Below are 20553 nucleotides of genomic sequence, written 5' to 3' on the forward strand. Positions count from 1 at the left end.
CCGAAATTTAATTGCGATTGGGAAAAATCACGGTCGTATACAGCAGTAATTGATTTTCGTTGTTGATTCCTATAATTGATGGGGGCAAAATGACAAAATACGTTTTCAATACGCGGTCCGAAAATTGTTTTTGTGAAATAACAAATACTATATTATAAGATAATAGTAATTTAGGGTTATCGTGTTCCTATATTGACGGAGAAAGTATAATCACCAGACTCTATAGCAAAACGTATTTTTGTTTTATACATTCACATACCGCGGTGAGTCGAAATCAATCTACAGCTTCATACTTACACACCTATTATGACGAATAATAATATACATAATATTATAACATAGACGTACCTATTATACTCATAATATTTTATGTTTGATTCGTAGTATAGGTATAAGCCTTGTATAAACGATCTCTCATATTTCAGCTACTTTATTTTTAATGTGTTTTCAATAATCTAGAACAAACAATAATGGTGTACTCATCATTGAACTCGACGTCATTATTTAAATGTGCCATGTAATGCAAAAATCATCGTCAAACACCGTATCAACGAAAATGATTACGTTTTGTCACGCCGGGCGTAGAATATAAGACGTTATATTATTATGAAGACATTGTAGTTGGGCTAGGTTATATAGGTGTCTCCGGTTGTCTTTAAACTTGAAAGCAGTGATAAATCGTTACATAAGTATGTGGTTTATCCAAAAATGGTCAAGGTTTAGACCGAACTGAGTTTGCATGAACATTATGATGTTTACTATTTGTTTCGTCGATCTTCGCGATATTTTTCAAAACGTGAAATCACCAAAAAATCTATAGTCTATAGGTACTAATGTTATGTTTGAATTAATGTGACGTATACTTACGTATAACTGCTTAGTGAAATCGTTTAACGTAAAAAAGTGGTTTTTCAGTAATATCATACTTATGAAGTACTATAATATATAATAAAACCGAAATGTAGCGAACGATTTTTATTTCTTCATATTTTCAGAATTCACAACTATTTATTACTCGTAGTGTTTGAAAATTTCATAAAACATAAAAATGTAAAATATTTCAATATTTTAATAAAATTTTTTGTTTTTATTTTTCATATAAACTTTATTAAATATTTTTTAAAGTGTCAAAAATATACAAATGCTTAAATTATACATTATCATACCGAAATATATAGTCACATAAGAAAATAAGATATTTAGTATTTTTAATTACAATTGCATTATTTTTATGTTTACTTATATACTTAACAAAGTAATATGTAAACTAATGTATTGATATTATTCATATAAATAATTCAATGTTTCACATTTTTGTTAAACCACAAATATTACATATTATATTTTATACCTAAACACAGTATTGTTAATATATCAGTTGACCATTTTACTAAAGTCCGTTGCTCATGAATTGCATATTCCTGAACAAGATATTTTGATCAATTATACATAGGTAATGTCATAGAGCAATGCGTTTATTTTTGAAAATTTAGATTATTTCTGTTGAAATATTTGAATAGATACCTAGGTTAGGTTACCTACCTATAATACGAAAGGCATGCTTACAAGTCTGATGTATCAAATAAAAATATTTACCAAAACTAGGTAAATCTGTTATTTACATATATATATATAATAAATTATCACACTGAATTTGATCTATACTAAGTAAGTTTTTAAGCTGTTTAATTGGATATTGCCTATTGGTGTGAATAATAATTAAAAAGAAGCGAAGATATTATAGTACTTTGTCATATTACATTGATAGCGATAGGACATTTTGGCTCTGAAAAATAATATTTGTAGGAATCGATCGAATTAAATATAAGCACATTGCAATATCATAATTGTTTTTAACCAATCAAAGCTTATTTTAAATTTAATTTGAAATATACTATACTTAAAAAATAAAACCGAACGATATTATATTCGTACAGTAATAAATATTATTATTATTTAAATAAATGTAACTTATATCATTAATTATAAATTAAATAATTGAGAATAAAAACACTCGGAATAGAGTAACTCTATGTGTTTATTGGAATATCATTTAAATATTTCATATTATGTTAATTAATGCATAGGTGACCACTTAAAAATGTTAGTCAGATAAAAAATAAAAATAAATGTCTATGTAATATTTAACAATGCCTTCGATTTTTTTTAATGCTATGAGTAATAACAATAATGAAACATATGTTTATCATTGTTAGAAAGAAATTTAAGTCAAGGCAATATCACAGACATATCGAGGCTGCCGTTATCTGGCAAAATTGTATGATTGACGTCTGAACACTGTACTTATAGACGAGTATGGTAATAATAGTATTAGATGTAATTAACATAATGATTTCTTTCTAAATACCTATACTACCATCATATTGTTACTTGACTTACTCATTTTATCATTGACAATTTTCTAGTTCACAGTCGATAGCTAAATCTTAATAATAATAATAAAAAAAATAGCGCACATAGGTAAGCGATTTGTTTATCAAATCGTATTATAATATTGTATGTATATTAAAATGTATAATATCTTAAACAAATAATATTCTGATATTTTAATGACTAATATCATGGATTATTTTTATTCTGTAATATTTTGTTGGTTATTAATAATATAAAAATATACAAAATGCAATAAGTACATATAGCATTTCGTTTTACTGTTTCAGCAGAATATGTTTTACATTTATTTTTTTTTTCTACACAAAACAAGCTTATTTTTTTCGGTGTACACGAACCGTTTATCAAATCTACGTGTTTCTACTCGAATTACTTCCGGTTGAATTTACAGGCAATGTGATAATACTGTATGGGTGTACTAACTTGATTTTTATCCAGTGTATCTGATTGCGTAACACCACTGAGTAGTTTTTAAAAATTATTTTTTGTTATTGAGGTGGATAGAAGCCAAAATTTTTTTTTATCTATTCCATCTAAAAAATATACTGGTGGAGGAAGCCATACATTGCAGGTTTCTTTCAAATAATTCAATAATGATAAATAATATAATATACTAATATTTTTATTTTAAATATTATAATACTTATCCACACTTTGAACTATTAGTATTTTAATGACAAATAAGAAATTAATTAGAAAAGTAATATTTAAGTTCAATAGTTTAACACTTGAAACAAAATATGTATTCTAATATTCGATCAATTAGAAGGTAGCGCATGGGGGGGGGGGGCAAATTATAACTTTGCCTTCGATGTATAAAATGTGAAGGGGAATTAGTTTTTAATACTACTAGACTATGCACGTGCATGTTATAATTATATTATCATAAATTGAGATACCGATATATTTTATCATATTATCTGATCATGAATATTAAATAATATGATTAAAACAATTTTCCAAGAGAAGAAGAGTAGAAATTTAGAAACTTAATGCGTATTGATGATTTTGAAAAATTATAAATTATGTATTGGGGGAAATTCGAGTAAAAATGGTTACTACGCGTGTTTGATTTATGTTCAAGTTTATGGAAAATTAGCGATATTTTATTACACACATTTATAATATATACATCATTATTTCTGCTACCTTCCTTAATCTTATATTCTGCACGTTACAAAATTTTGTTTATAATTATAATGTTCGACACCACTTAGCACATTAATACATTAATACTGTAAGTCTTACAATGCATCGTTGCTTTTTGCTATGATATATACGGTCGTATATTTGACGAATTCATAACATACAGTTTTATGAAATGTTATGCAATTGATAACACAATACTATAATATTTAACTTCAATAACATTCAAACATATCATAATTATGCATATCTGATCGTATCGTGTACGTACAAGGGAGTAGCAAGTGCTATAGCGCAATATCGCAGCCAATGTGATATATTGTTATTATTCACTACTTACCAGCTACTATTGATATTATCAATTAAAATAGTTTATGTTAAAATATCGATTTCAAAGACCGTATTACAGGTATAAATTCTAATTGAACTATATTGTTAATATTGTTGTTGTTGTTATTATTATTATAATTATTACTATAAACAATCTTTTAGCGAACGTAAAAACGTTATTAACAATCGTGCCGTGGCGTCATATTTTCTGTCACGTTCTATTTCATCCGAACACTTGGCAGGTTAACTGGATAATTTTCTCGACATTCCATCACACGTGATTATGATGTATATAATAATAATATTATCGTCCTTGTAACCACTAGCGCGGTTCCTAATTACTCAGTTTATGTATGAAAAAGTACCGTTTTATTATTATTATTATTATTCAATACCTACTTCAATACAACCCGCAGGTTTTGTAATAATTATCATAATTACAATATCGTTGCACACGTGTTTGAGTTTAAAAATCATAAATAAGTAGGTATGGTAGGCGTAAATAAATCGTGTGCATTCACCCCACATCAACTGTTTACAAGCAGCTATCAACCACTTACGGCATATTTACGCGGTTTGATTTGTCAATATTCGAAATTTCAAACTATAATATGTGTACCTACTTATAAGGATATAATATTAAAATAATACATATCATTATGACCTTATGGTTGATCGACAACATTCGTTGCATTGCTATATACAAAATATTATTTCGATGATTATAACGTTTCACTTGTACAACTCACCGAGTAATAGGTGAATTAAGACACGAGGTCCACTCGTCAATATCATGCTTAGTCAAAAAGATTTGTTTACAAATATTATTAAATTAAAATTTTCGTGATTTTTTCTTACCGGAATTATAGATTCAGATTCATTTTTTTTTTTTAGAGTTCATCTCGGGAGAAAGTGACGACAAAAAAAAACAATTCCTCCCCTCTCCAAAAATTAACATATGTATATTTATAGGTACACGGTAAGACAAAACACAAATGTGTTTACAAAACCACTCCGTAATAATTTATTTGGATAGCGCACTAGATGCGTTTGAATCGTGTTTCAATGGATTAAGGAATCGTTTTAAAAAATCATTTACACGCCCTACATACATCACTGATCCAAAATTAAACTGTTCAATAAACACCTGCATGGGCTATATTATAATGACTAATGACAGGTATCTTAATATGAAAAAAAGCATCGATATTTATTTACTAATGAAATGTAGAGTCTTATAACAACGTAAAATATGATTTGTAAAACATGGAAGGGACCATCCCTATCGCTCCTATGAAACGATCGTATTTTACATAGTTGACTATTGTGAAAATAAATTATTGCTAAAATAATTAAACTGCGCTGTGAATCTTAAATTGTATTTTTTGATGAAGGTGCTTACAATAATTATGGGAAATATTGTGACTATGTTAAATATTATATATTTCATACATGGCATTACTATAATAATTTTTTCTTTTATAATTTATCTCACATAAAAAAAACCAAATAAAATAATAATAGGTATTATATATTATGCATAAAATATTAAAATATGCATATAATATACGTATTTATATTATTTATATAGATTATAAGTATCATATTTTTAAAACAAGTATGAAATAGTAATAATGAAATAAAAACCTATTATGTACCTAATTGGAAAATATTTCCGAATCGCATTATGCATTGTTAATACGGACCAATATGCAGTCTAGCTAAATAAAAAAAATAATTTCAATAGATAATTCTATTGGATGAACATAATATATTTACGATTTCTATTTGTTCTATTAGAAACCGTGAGGACCTTTTGCAACAAAAGTGTTGTATTATTGTGAATTGTGATAAAAAAAAAAAAAAAATAAATGCATTCAATAACGTGTCGCGCAACACCGTCGTATAGACTATGATAATTAATTATCTTGTAACAGTTTTCAATAATGTGTACCTATGTATAAATGCGTGTATGCAATGTTTATTAAGTTTTGGTTAGTAAGAACCATTAAAAATTAAAATATTAAAAGCTTATTGATGTGGAAATATTTTCATATTTCTCGTTAAGTCGAGTGTGTTTTGTAAGCCGGATTTAAAATCATCTTTTTCGGCATACATATATAATATTTTGGTATAGGAAAAGGAATATTTAAAATAATATCCTATATATATTTTGTTCATATTTGGTTTTTTCGTAAACAATATTATAGTTAGTTGATATTTATTTTGAAAATTCTTCAATGTAATAAAGTACCTATATAATAATAAATCACTTTCCTGTAGGTAGTAAAATTAAATTTGCTCTTTGAGAAAATCCACTCCACATTACACGAGTAATGTTATAATATTCTTTAGGTATAATCTGCGTGTTGCGCGTTACTTGAATAATAAAACAAATAATAATATAATATTGTTGGCATATACATGGTATGTTTTCCTCTTTTATAAGTTTATAACATATTATTATAATAAATTCATCCATTGTACAAATATTTATTTATTAATATTAGCTGTACATTATTCGAAATATGAATTTTCTTCCGATGGTAGGTAATATTAACATATGTTATTATTATTGAATAACGTTGAGTATCTTATTTTCCAGGTGAAAAAATGTCGTACGAAGGAGTAAGCAAGTGGTACAGCGGTCGTTCGGTGTTCATCACTGGAGGTACGGGCTACATGGGCAAAGTGCTCATTGAAAAGCTGCTAAGAGATTGTGGCGACATCAAGTTCATTTATGTACTGTGTCGTCCGAAGCGAGGTTTTAGCCCGGCCAACAGGATAGAGCAAATAAGGAAATTAGCAGTTGAGTGATAATCTTAAATTCGTAATTAAATTGTATTGGTCAAGTGAAAAATAAATTAAAAAATATTATGCTCGGGAGGATTAAAAAATAAAAAAAAATTCTGTGAAATTGTTTTAACCTACAAGGTATTTAAATGCAGTGGCGTAGTGCATAATATATTATAATAATCTAATAAATAATATTACAATATTTGTATCACTCTATCAATAACAATATTTAAAGTATATTTCCATTTCAATGATTAAATGTCATTCCAATTGCAATTCTAATTTTTTATGTCAATCAATTTAAATATGAACAATAAATTAACTTGTTCGCATTTTCCATGTACCTATTTAAATTTTGATTAATTTTAGTGGTATCTATTATTTATTTATTTTACATAATATTTTTATGGTAGTTTGGTTGTTTTTTGTATTTGGTGATGTCCTTATTGGCATATTTGAAAGCTTTTAACTTAATTAAATAATTAAATTGCCTTTATATATATTTATTACGTTTTAAAATTATATATTTTGATTAATGTTGGTTGACAATGTGTATAAATATATTTTCCAAAAAAACTGTAAATTAATAAAATGTTATTGTAATATTACTCTTTGCTCTAAATCTAAAAATATGGTTCGTATATTGTTATCATAATGTTATTATTTATTTATCTCAAATTCCAAATTTGTTTACAATACTCATAGGTAGTACTATTATACTTACTGTCTTACAGGGCAAGTATTTATGTATTAGTAACAGTATAATATAAATTACTTTAATGATATAAAAAATACATTCAAGTCACTATAACTTAACTAATTTACTTTATTTTTTTAGTAGGTAAATTTTTTTTTACAGGAAATCTAATTCTCTACGTTAATTACTTTTGTGTCAATCGAATTATGTAGTAATGTATAGTATTCATAAACTATATCATACGTTTCATAGTTTAATTTTAAGATTTAGTATTTTAGTAGGTATAATATATATTAGCCATTAGGTATAAATGACTAAAAAAACATTTCTTTATTGTTGGCGTGGCCAAGGCCGTGGTCTGAATATCTTTTAGCTGGAGAGGATGAGGCGTCTATAATAGTTGCTGTTGCCTAATAAATGAAATTATAAGTTCTATATAATTTGTTTAAGCTGCTTTTCATAAATCAAGTCACATAAATGTACGTATGTGACGGGTGGTCCACATCTCGAGACCATTCACACAGATATAATGTAATATTATATTTTTTATGTCCTTCGGCGCGTGTAGTTATTATTATTTAGAATTCGATAAGATGTTTACGTACACTGCGTGTATCAGGTACCTGTTATACCAAAAACGATACCTATAATAATAATGAAGAACACCATAATTAATTATAATATTCATCGTTTTCGTAAGGTCGTTGATCGTACAGCGAGATGTGTTTATGCACGACTATACGATTATCGTAACATAATATTATCATAGGTAGTTATGTGTACACTATACGTTTATATTATAACACTCAAGTTAGGTGTAATTGATTATAAAAGTGTTGAAAGTAAAAGTGACTATAATATTTGTATATAATAATATCTAAAAGTGCAGAAGAAAATGTTGTTTATAACGACGTTCAATAATTAGTTATAGGGATCAGCGAAATAAGGTCATTATAGAAACATAATTTAACGGCTATCAAATATAACAGCTTAGATAATATAAGGGTATTATAGAGTCCTTGGAAAAAGTATATATTATTATATAGGTAGGTCAATGAGCCCGACTAAACGTAAACAAATGTTAATTTTACTTCATTGGGACGTATTTATACGTTGTGACTCGGGCAGGAGACACATTATATCATCTCTAAAAAATAAAAAAATATACAAACTGCACTTATGCATTACAATCACTTAAAATATGCACTAACATATTTTTCTAGTGGTTTAATGAATAAATATTAAAATATGTAATAATAAGTCTAAAATAATAACAACATTAATGAGCCATAACCAATACCTATAAATCGGCAAGTGTGTGAACTCATAGACATTCAACCGATTTACTAACCACTTCAGGTTGGTCATTGCAGTTAAAGAGTATATTAAGTGGAAAAAATAACACAAACAAATAAATATGCTTCAAAAAGTAAAAAAAAAAAAACACCTAAATAAACAACATAAAGATTTGGTTTTGTCGTGAAATGAAACACATTTTTTTCTAGGTTAGGTCTTTTTTTTACAAATATGTAAATACTATAAGTTTTTACTCATACAGGGCGTAATAAGTAACCGATGGATTTTACTTTTTTTCCAAAGGTGTTCGACCGCTTGCGTATCGAGTGTCCGGAGAAATTGAAGAAAATCAAAGCGATGGAAGGTGATCTGGGCCAACCCGGACTTGGGCTGAGTGACGAAAACAAGTCGATACTTTTCAACGAAGTGTCAATCGTTTTTAACGGGGCGGCGTCGTTACGTTTGGAATCCGGTCTGAAGGATGCGATAAGACATAACACAACTGGAACGAAACACGTGTTGGACTTGGCAGTTGAAATGAAAAATTTAGCGGTAACTTTGACTTAGAATATATTATTATTATTATTATATCAAGACACATTAGTGCAATAGTGTTTTCGGTTCTAACGACGTGTACATATTATATAGTGTACAATGTAATTTAATACGAATAATATTGTTGTCAGTGATGTACCTATATATTAAATACATAATATTTGTATTTGGAGAGTGTGTACCTACCACACTATTGAGTTTCTATAAAAATAAAGCCGCCACAATACTGTGCAAAAAAAAAAATAGAATGGAGCATACTGCAGTTTAACGCGATTTTCGATTTGCGTCGGTGAAACGGCAAAACGACTTGATTTCGACAAGGACGAGTTTATTTTGTTTATTTTTCTTCGTGATATACAACAATATTAAAATCGATATGATTGTTTTAGTCGTTCGTCCACTTGTCCACGGCTTTCTGTCATTGCGAATTTGACACACTCGACGAAACGATTTATCCATCGCCGGCCAATCCGGAGGATGTCATGCGCGCTGTTGAATGGATGGACGATCATACGCTTGAAATCATCACTCCTAGGTAATTATAATTCAAGTGTGGATCAGATAATGATATTTTTAAACTGTTTTGAGTCGAGTTGATAATAATAATTAAAAACAAGTTTAAAATTAATGGTATACTATGATAAAAAAAATAGTTAAAATAATAAGTACAATACATTTCACTAGACGAAAACAATTTCAGTAATAATAAGAAATAACTCAAACAACTTACTTATGTTACTATTTATATTGTTATCACGAAAATATTTAATAATTGGTTCTAAGATAATTTTATCTATATATGCAGCACAACGTGTTTTTTATTATTATGTATGTATTATTATAATTACTCTTTAATACTTTTAAAGTACCAAAAATAAGTGATTTTTATTGAACAATTATTTTTTCCAACGGCAACAACAAGAAGTAAATAGTTTAAGAATTGCATACTTAATTTCTTATTCATGAATGTTAATTATTATTAGTAATAATTTTATGATAATATTTATTTTTCGATTATTTACAAATAATCAAAACGTATATTTGATTGAAAGTAACTATTTATTTATCAAGTCAATGTAAATAAAGTAAAGATATTAAACACGAATTAAATGTAAACGAAGGAAAATTAGTTTAAATTTAATACCTCGTATGTGTCTAACGTTGTCAAGAAAATAATATTACTTAAACTATTTACGTTCATGAATAGAACTGTCAGTTTGACTTGTTGGACTTACAGTTTTCGAGATCACGTAGGTAAGTGTCTAGAATGACTATCACCGTATTGTGCCTTTATTTATAAGTATTCGTCACTCGTCTCCTTACGGGAGACATGTTAATCCGACATTGTAATGAAGATTGATGTTGAATATTTATTGATGTATATGAAAAAATTTAATTTATAAGAAAATAAATCATATTTGAATTGACTGCATCATTGACTAAGAATAAATTTGTTATATATATTATAATATGCACATTTTGATATAATTATTTTTCTTATGTATCTTAAGTATTATATTATGTTACAAAAATAAATAAATAAAACAAATTATATAACATATATGGCTATATACGTAGTATATACAGTATCTATCTATTGTAAAATAGACAGATATTATAATATGGTATTATTAAAAAAAAAAAGATGTTGTACAATAAAAAGTAAACAATTATTCAAATGATTAGTAAACAATTTATAAATTCAAATAATTGGTTAACATCGAATTTATATAATAATACAAATTATTTTATTAATATATTTATAATTTTTTTGAACAGTAACGTGTTTAACATGTTTTTGTCTACTGGTACCTTTGATTAATAAATAATTCTACTGTTGTACACTCCGGTAAGGTGATAAATATTGTTTAACATATAAATTTAAAATATTTTAAATAAATACTGTTGAAAATTAAAGAAATTTTTACTTTCTTATTTGTAATGTATTTAAATACCTATTTATTTATTTTAATTTTTTTGTATGAAAATTTATAACAAAGCGTCAATAATAGTTAATCTGCATACGAAAGTACATTAATATTATTATGTATTGAACGTTAATTTAGTTTGTTGAATTAAATAATAATAAAATGAAAAAAAAAGAAGTATCGACGATCATGAATCAGTGCACGAGCCAAAGGCAATATTGTTAAAATATGAACTTAAAAGATACTCATAAAAAAAAATTATGATGATCCAAAAACTTGCCCGTTTTGCTGAGAATCTATTAAATTAAATTTTAATATTATATGTATTAACCTTATTTAATGGTATACTATGAAGAAATAATTTAATTGACTAGCTTAATATATTTGTTTTCGATATTGCATCATGATATCTTAAAATTTAAAAGTTAACACGTATAAACATCTAACCTCCGGAAGTGATTTTTTTTAGGAAACTATAAACGATAATATATATTCATCAGTTCAGAGAATATAATTAGTTATTAATTATTTATTTTTGTTTCACCACAGGGTGAACCGGTTAGTCTTAGTATACCGTGGTCCAGTGGTGTTAGAGAAAATAAACAACTATTAATAAATACAATTTTTCGAATATCGTAATTAATTCGTCGAATCAAACGGAACGCGTAGTAAACATAGTAATCGTCTTACGGTTAACGGTATTCAACTAATATAAATAAATTGATTTCAGATTGCTGGGGCCCCATCCTAATTGCTACACGTATTCTAAAAGGTTGGCGGAATCATTGGTCAGCCAATATGCTAATCGGATTCCAATATCTGTGGCCCGACCATCGATTGGTAAGTTTAAATCGATATCATATTGTTCATGTATTGACCCATAGCCTATAATAAATAACACACGCGTTGCGTGAGCTTAATTTGAAATCTGCAACAGCCGCGGTGGACGACTTGTATACGACTTGTCTACGGACTGCAGTAACAGCCATCATATACAGCCCTGTAATTACCATAATTAGTTCGGATAACTTAATTTTTCGATTTTTTTTTCCTTTCCGATATAGTGACGCCTTCGTTCAAGGAGCCCGTTCCCGGATGGGTGGACAGCTTGAACGGTCCGGTAGGAGTCATCGTGGCTGGCGGAAAAGGTGTGATCCGATCCGTGTTGTGCAGTCCGGATTACGAAGCGGAAGTAGTGCCCGTAGATATTGCGATTAACGCTCTGATTTTGATTGCTTGGAAGAGAACCATAATCAAGTAAATATTATAACATTACACTAAACTGCTACAGTGCTACTATTCTGTCTATTTGGCGTGTGAAAAATTAATATCATCATTTAATATTATAATATGTATATGACATAATGTATTACCTATTATAAATCAACCGCGCTAACGATGTGAACATTTTGATCACTCGAAGAGCCTCCTAAGCATCGAACAAGTGGTAGGTAATATACATACTTAAGTTTAGATGGCCTGACGTCCTAAATTTAACATTTTTTTTTTAGAAAATTAGTGAGAGTTTTCGACTAAAAATCTTAACCCTGAAATTAACGTTTTTATTTTTCGACATGCTGTACGGTATATGATATCGATGATACAATATATGATATCCAGCTGATGCTCGTTTTTCTATTGTATTTTGAAATTAAGTCTTCATATACATTATACAAATATACTCGATAAGAAAAAATATTTGTAACCATAATAATTTAAACATCCGATAATATCTCAATATTAAGTCAAATAAACGAATTAATATAAAACGAAAACCGTGTAAAAGTTAATGTGATTCAAATTAAAAATATATTTATATACTTCATTCGTTCAGAATTAAATAGAATTATTCATTATAGTTTCGACATTCAACATATTTACATATTTTAAAGTGCAGAGATAATTATTTTGACATTTCTCATTCTATTGGATATTTAACATAAGTATATTCATCCAATCGAAGTGAATTTGATTAAAAAAAATATATATATTTTATAATAATTATTCATAATTATTAGATATTCAAAATATCCAGCATCCCAAAAAATAAAAACATAAAATTCGGAATTCAGGGTTACGATTTATGTAAAAATGTCGAATCTTCGGTTACCAATTAAGTACTAATTTTCAAAGTATGTTTGATATCAACATTTTTACTTTAACGGACTTCCTAAACTTTTCTTTTATTTCTGTAACTATATGCTTTTCATAATAATATAGCCGATAAAACGAAACATTTTTTAATCTAAAAATTTGATCAAATTTTAATTTATAGGCATTTATAATAAATTCTTAATGCAGTATGTTTTATTTGTCACACAAAAAAAAAATGTGCCTATTCATAGTTTTTAATTGTTAATGTTGATTGATTGATAAAATATTTGATCAATTACTGACTATTTTATTTAAAATTGTGAGTCATCTCTGGAGATATTATTTGGAATGCACTAGAGTTTAGAAATTGATGAGCTTTTATACATGTAGGCACCTATTCATTGAGGTATAAAACATATTATGTAATTTACGTTAACGTACGTAATTTATATTTTAATATATTTTTTTATCGTTTTATTAATTTAATAATATTTGATACAATATCAACATAATATATATCGATAATAAAAAATTCTCAATAAAAAAAATTAATTATTATAAAAACGAAAAAAAAAAATAACGTAGTAGACCTATTAATTATTATAATTTATAGCCTATTCCACAACGCACTATATAATTGCTATTGTTGTTTAAACAAAATATATTTCGAATTCGAGTAAGTATGTTACGAACAATAATTCACCTTTAATGAATTGATTTTGTACATATGATTCGATTTTGAAGCCTCTATACACGATCATTGGTCACTATAAGTATATTTTATTTTTATTCAAATACTATTGAATTATTTAATAGAAAAAAAACAATTGAATAACATTAATGACGAATAATAATTTCATCACCGTATTGTTATAGTGTTGATGTAATGGACGATCCGGTGCCGTGTTACAATATATCCAAAGGAGACATTGTTCACCTGAATTGGGGCGAAGTGTTGGCCAAAGGAAAACGGTACGCGTATGAGTATCCATTCGACGCCGGTCTGTGGTACCCTAACGGATCAATGAGGACCAACAAACTGATGCACTATTTCATAGTGTTTTGGCTGCAGGTCGTGCCGGCCTACTTGATCGACGGCATCATGGTGTTGGCCAGGCAAAAGACATTGTAAGTCAACAGTATTAACACGTGGGATGTCCGTTTTTAAGGAACTAAAAATCGGCGAATTTCTAAGCGCGTACATGCGAGTCGCAGTATGAAAGTTATTATTATAATGTGTATGACTGTGCGTAAAATAAAAAGCGGAACCCTACCGCGCGTGCACATACACGTACACGTCAACAGTCTGCTACGCGAATATTAATAATGTTGTAAAAATTATCAATATCTCTATTGCCAATCAGTATTAACTAAATAATTATTGAGCCGAGAGTTTTAAATTTAAAATTCTAATACATAAATTTAAAAATCTATAACTTTTAAGTTTTAAGAGTTTAAGAGCTTAATTTTAAAAATATGAGAATTTAATTTTCAAGCTAACTCCATGATGAATTCAAATTCAGAAGTTTGGAGTTTTATTAAGTGGCTATATAGGATAGTCGATTTAATTTATTGCCATAAACTAAATCTATTTCGATAATATACGCAGATGAGTATGAATCCTTTTGGCTTTAATATAAGTATATAACAATATTACTTTATTGCCAAATCAACATATATACACACAATATGTATATGGATGGGATCGTTAAGTGCTTATAATGCAAAGGATAAACTAAATGATTTTTTTTAACCGTTTTTTAATTAATCTTAAGTAAGACCCAGTAAAATCAAAACCACTTACTTTGTTAATGTTATAAACCACATTAACATCACGTGTATTGCATATTTTATAGCATGGTACGAGTTCAGAAAAGAATAGCGGTCGGTATGGAAGTGTTGCAGTACTTTACCATGCGTGGTTGGAACTTCAAAATCGAAAATACTAAAGCATTAATAAACGGTCTGAATGAAGAGGATATGAATAAATTCTACATTTCAAACACCGAGATTGATATTGAAAAGTATATGATCCAAGTTTTATTGGGTGCTCGTCAGTATTGCATGAAAGAGCCTTTGGCAAATCTGGACCGGGCGAGGTTCCATTTAAAACTGTGAGTTATATTATGTATAATATTATATTACTATAAACATCTGATAATAATTATTTTAATAAATAACACTTATTATTTCAAAGAATTATAAACGTTTATATATAACAATATTTTTGATCACATCATTTTAAGTCGTAACAGAAGAACATTTTAAATTATTTTTTAATATTTTTTATTGTCATCGTTTTTTCAACATTTATTAAACCAATTATTCTTAATGAAAAAATTACACTACAAATTTCTCACTCGGAAGCAGAATTATTTTAACAAGTAGTCCAGGAGTGGAGTATTGGAGAGGTACATGGTCAAAATGAGTGCCCAGTCATCTATTATTAAATACTTGTAACTTATAATAAGTTATTCGTTCAAATTTTAATTTTTGTACATCGTATTAATTCAAAAAATTTAAAAAATGGTTATGATAACAAATATTGAAAAATACAAATGTTCTTAAAAAATATATTATTTTGTATAACGAATTAAAGTTTATAATTTTGTTATTATGAGCTTTTTGAGTTAAATTAATACGGATCGCCATTAAATAGTACGTCTGTAATAATTATAGGCGTATGTAGTTAATAAAAATAATAATATACTGTACATTAAAACATTAAGAAATACATTTTAATGGTCAATTAATATCTACCTACAACGATTATATAATATATAACGAACGGTTAGTTGTGTTATAATGCACTAATTATATAATATATAATGTTTATTTACCATACGCTCAATACTGTATAAAAATAAGAAAATCATTCCAAATAAAAAGTTCTCACGAAAACCAAATATTTGAATTTTCGTTTAATTTAATTACACTTAAAACATAGGTATATTTTACTATTTATTTGAATTCTTTACAAATCTTAATGATGTTAAAAATAAAAAACTGTATACATGGCGTGTGACCATAACAATGTTCGAAAATATTATACATAACTTCTGTTGCAGTCGAAAATAAAATTACAAATTATCCATCAGCGTGACTGTTATATGTAATAAAAACATTCATTCTTCCTTATATTATGTTATGGTTTGTTCTTTCATATGTTATACACTTATATGGCCGTTTATTATCAAATAGGGTCGATCGTTAAACTTAGATACCTAATGTATTATAACGATTTTAAAAATGTTATTTTTTATTCAGCGTGTGATTAGCCCAATGATTTTCTTATTGGGTGGGTCCCATAGCACACTGGTATGTTTTAAGCATTATCTTGGTGTGCTACAAGATTTTACATTTTTTCGAAAAGTTAAATAATAACTAACAAATTGTAGGTATTAGATAATAAATAATTATTTTTTATTTTTTTGAGTATCAAAAAATTCTTTAACTTTTGAGTTTTAATTTTTGATTATTCTCGATAAGTAGTATGAATACAGCTATAAATTGTATTATAATGTACAAATATTTTTCATCATTTTCTAAACATTTTACTCAACATTTTATTTTATTTTTAATCTTATAATACGGACATGTGCTCACTTATTAACAATTTGTAAAATTTGTTATAAATCAATTAAAAGAAAAATGTTAACTATTTTTAAAAGGCTAAAATAATTTTAATTGAACAATTTAATAATTATGTGATATAGAAAAATGAGGAAAACGTAATTAAATATAAATCATATTATAATACTTTCTATTCGAAATAATTTTTTTTATTAAATTGGGTGGTGATAAATAATAAAATATTTTTTTTATTTCTAGGATATGTATACCTACTTATATATAAAAAGCAGATAATGATAGAGACTATGTTTTTTACTATTTTAGTTAATAGCATTTTTTTTTAAACATCATGTGAATATATTGCATTAAATTCTTTGACTTAAACATCTGGTAAAATCAAATGATAATATTAATAATATACAGCAGCAACGGAGATATAGTTTTATATAATGTATTTGTATTCATTTTTATCTAAAACCTAATTAATTTAATATTTTATAAAATTAGTTAATTAATATAATAATATTAATAAAAAATAAATAACTCATAATAGTTGTAAGATTTATTTTAAGGACTCTAATTATTGTAATCTTATAATACATGCATTATGGTTATTGCCCCCGGCGCTCTGCATTCCTGGTGGCCTCTTGATAGGAATTAATATAATATAGGAATTTATTAGACATACCTCGTTTATTTTTATGTTTGAGAAGTTGTAAAAATAGTAGGTAGGTCGTAGGTACTAAATATAATTGCAATATTTTTTATAAGTATTAATTTTTGAAAATAGAAGTACTGACTACCTATATGTAAGTTATATCAAACAGTTATGTCGTTTATTACTGCTGTTATAACTAAACAATAAAAAATAAATTAAAGATAAAATAACTAATAAGTCGTTTACACAACTTTTCGAGTTTAGTATATAGTTGAACATATGGTAGGTATTTTCTTTATTTTTTTGAAAACCTCAATATAGATAATTAATCGATTTATCCCTGAGATAGGTTTTATAAAATATTTAGCAACTAGAATTGGCTAGATCTGAGAATGCGGAAATATTTGGTGCCATTCGTAAGAATGACAACCTCCATAAATATTAAACATATTATCGCACACTATTTTGGCAAAGTTTATACTTTATATTGTTTATTTAATTGATAAAGAGGTACGTGTTTGTAGAGCACATTACGTTCTGATGTTAGTGATGGGTACCTACTTACCGGTAATAGCTTCTATGACTTGCAGGGGAAAATAATTTTAAAATCTATCGATATATTTTGTAAAGCTGATTGTGGCAACATCGCTAACCGTAATAGTGGCTGTTAATATATATATATAATATATATACTCAGCTTATTATAGATCACGACTGCAGCTGACCTCAACTAGAGTAACTTTCGGAGAAAATTGTTTATAGACTCAATTGGACGTCAACACTAAACAAAAAAAAAAAAAAAAAAAAAATACAACATATTCGCGTACCTATATAAAAACTAAAAATAATGTCCCATTTCTGCGGTAAAACCATAAAATTTCTAATTTTTTTTTTTTACGTTTAATCGCAACTGCCTATGTTACTATAGATACCTGCGCGCTATAACAATAATAATAAAAATACGTTTCATGTTTGCAGGCTGTATTGGTTGAATATGGTCACACAAGTGTTGTTCGGATTTTTCCTCTTGTGGGTGTTTGTACGTGCGTTCGATTCTTTCAAGTTTTTGCTGGACTCAAGTACGAGTTCGTTCACAAACGTGCCGATCATTGGGTCGTTAATACCAAAGTGATGTACACCGAACAATCAAAATATCAATATCACTTAATCGCAATATTGTTATTGTGAATAGATTGCATGCATAATAATTTACACACAATCATTATATATTTTTTTATTGTACACGACATATTTTATTACTGTGGTAGAGATGATCATTTATATTTTATAGATATTATTATATAATATTATGTACGCGGATTGTGTGGCTGATACGACAAGTCATGATTATTTTTTTAGTTTGTTATTTTCTTCGTGTGGTTTTTTTATTTTTAATTTTACTTTTAGTAGTATAATATTATAATATATAATATATATATATTTTTTTTTATATAATAGTAAATGTAATCACACTGCAGTTTGATTGCAATTTACAATGATTCATGGGATTTGAATAATTATTTAACTTATTAGTATTAAAATATAACATAAATAATCTAAAACAAATTAAATTAGTTTTTATTCATTTAGTTATTTCCGTGTGTACCCTATGCTACCGGTAATCAGTATATACTATATAAAAATAAATACATATCATAATATAATAATATGTTACTTACGAATATTATTTGTGTTCACGGTGTTCATATTCTATACCGCGGTGTACTGATGTGTTATAACTTAATATAAGTGTTGTGACTTATGATCACATTGTACAGAAATGAATTATTAAGGTGTATTTATAACTTGAGCTAAATTGAGCTGTACAAATAATAACCGTTAGTATATGAATTGCTGGCCAATGTGTGGAAATCCAACCTATTAAACAACAATTTTTTTTTAAATTTTAATTCCTGTATGTTTCTATTCATTGTTTAATATTATTACGTTTTGTACAATACCGAATAATTTTATTCTCCTGATCGTCAATCATTAATAAGAAGTGATATCAAATAATTATTGCTTCTATTAATTTAATGACATCTCACATAGAATACTAAAAATAACCATCAAAACATATAAAAGGTTTCAATTATTTTTTATTTATAAGTTCGTATTGTTCCACAATCGACTTACTGTCTAACAAATTCCATCACAGTGGTTTGTTAAATACCATTGAAACTCATCGTTACGAATGATTCAAATTCAACGCTGTCACATAGTACATGCGTTTTTATTATTAAAGATGAGTCGATTTTTTTCTCTCGTTGTTTGTATAACATATAGTTAATATATTATGTTATGATTTATTGTGTGCAACATTCTAAAATAATTGCATCTCACAAGTGGTATTTGCTGTTAGTATACTATATAAAGCTTTCTAATTATTGGACTTTGAATGTTTTGAAAAGGATACATATTGTATTATAATAAAGAATATATTTTTGTTTGATACGTTAATTGTTTAGAATTTTGTTTATAATACATAATTGTTATTGTAATGACTATGTCACGCGGTGGGATAATTAAATTATATAATGATCTTCGCAGATCCCACTCTCTCCGAATCGATTTAATTCTCAAGGAATGCAAAAAAAAAAAAAAAAAATTAACAAATAGCTGCTAATCATAATGACTATAATCCAATAATCAGCGTCGTTTTCAAAAAAAGGTACTATTAGATTTAAAATTATTATTCGACATCAAATAAGGAATTTTAATAATTGACCATTTTAATTTTAAATAAAAACAAAAATGAATAGGTAGACAATGCTAAAATTTAATAAATGTTTTTTTAATTAAAAATTATTTTAGAGAACAATCACAATCTTCAATAAATATATAATATCTATAGCTTAGCAGAATTAAAACTCAATTATCAATCATATCATTAAAAATGTCTAAAACCATAAAAATGTTATCTTTTACGTTAAGTACCTATTTATTATTTTTAATTAAAAAAAACTGTAATATATAAATAATAATAGGATGTAAATTTTCATCCCTGTATCAAGTAAATTATGTCTCTTGGTGGTTTAAAAGAAATTTTTTTTTTTTCATAATTTAGA

The 20553-nt window shown here is 26.8% G+C and overlaps 1 protein-coding gene across 1 annotated transcript in view; it reads left to right on the forward strand.

Moving 5' to 3' along the window:
- Positions 1 to 19056, forward strand: part of LOC114124227 (putative fatty acyl-CoA reductase CG5065) — a 34121-nt gene extending 15065 nt beyond the window's left edge. Inside the window, exons 2-9 of the mRNA XM_027987416.2 lie at positions 6494 to 6696; positions 8981 to 9229; positions 9622 to 9767; positions 11891 to 12000; positions 12225 to 12417; positions 14131 to 14382; positions 15111 to 15368; positions 18464 to 19056. Of these exons, the coding sequence (XP_027843217.2) occupies positions 6494 to 6696; positions 8981 to 9229; positions 9622 to 9767; positions 11891 to 12000; positions 12225 to 12417; positions 14131 to 14382; positions 15111 to 15368; positions 18464 to 18617 (1565 nt within the window). The 3' untranslated portion in view covers positions 18618 to 19056. The remainder of the gene's footprint in view (positions 1 to 6493; positions 6697 to 8980; positions 9230 to 9621; positions 9768 to 11890; positions 12001 to 12224; positions 12418 to 14130; positions 14383 to 15110; positions 15369 to 18463) is intronic.
- The last annotated feature ends 1497 nt before the right edge of the window (positions 19057 to 20553 follow it).

Source organism: Aphis gossypii, chromosome X (assembly GCF_020184175.1).
Source record: "Aphis gossypii isolate Hap1 chromosome X, ASM2018417v2, whole genome shotgun sequence".
NCBI classification, from domain to species: Eukaryota; Metazoa; Arthropoda; class Insecta; order Hemiptera; family Aphididae; genus Aphis; species Aphis gossypii.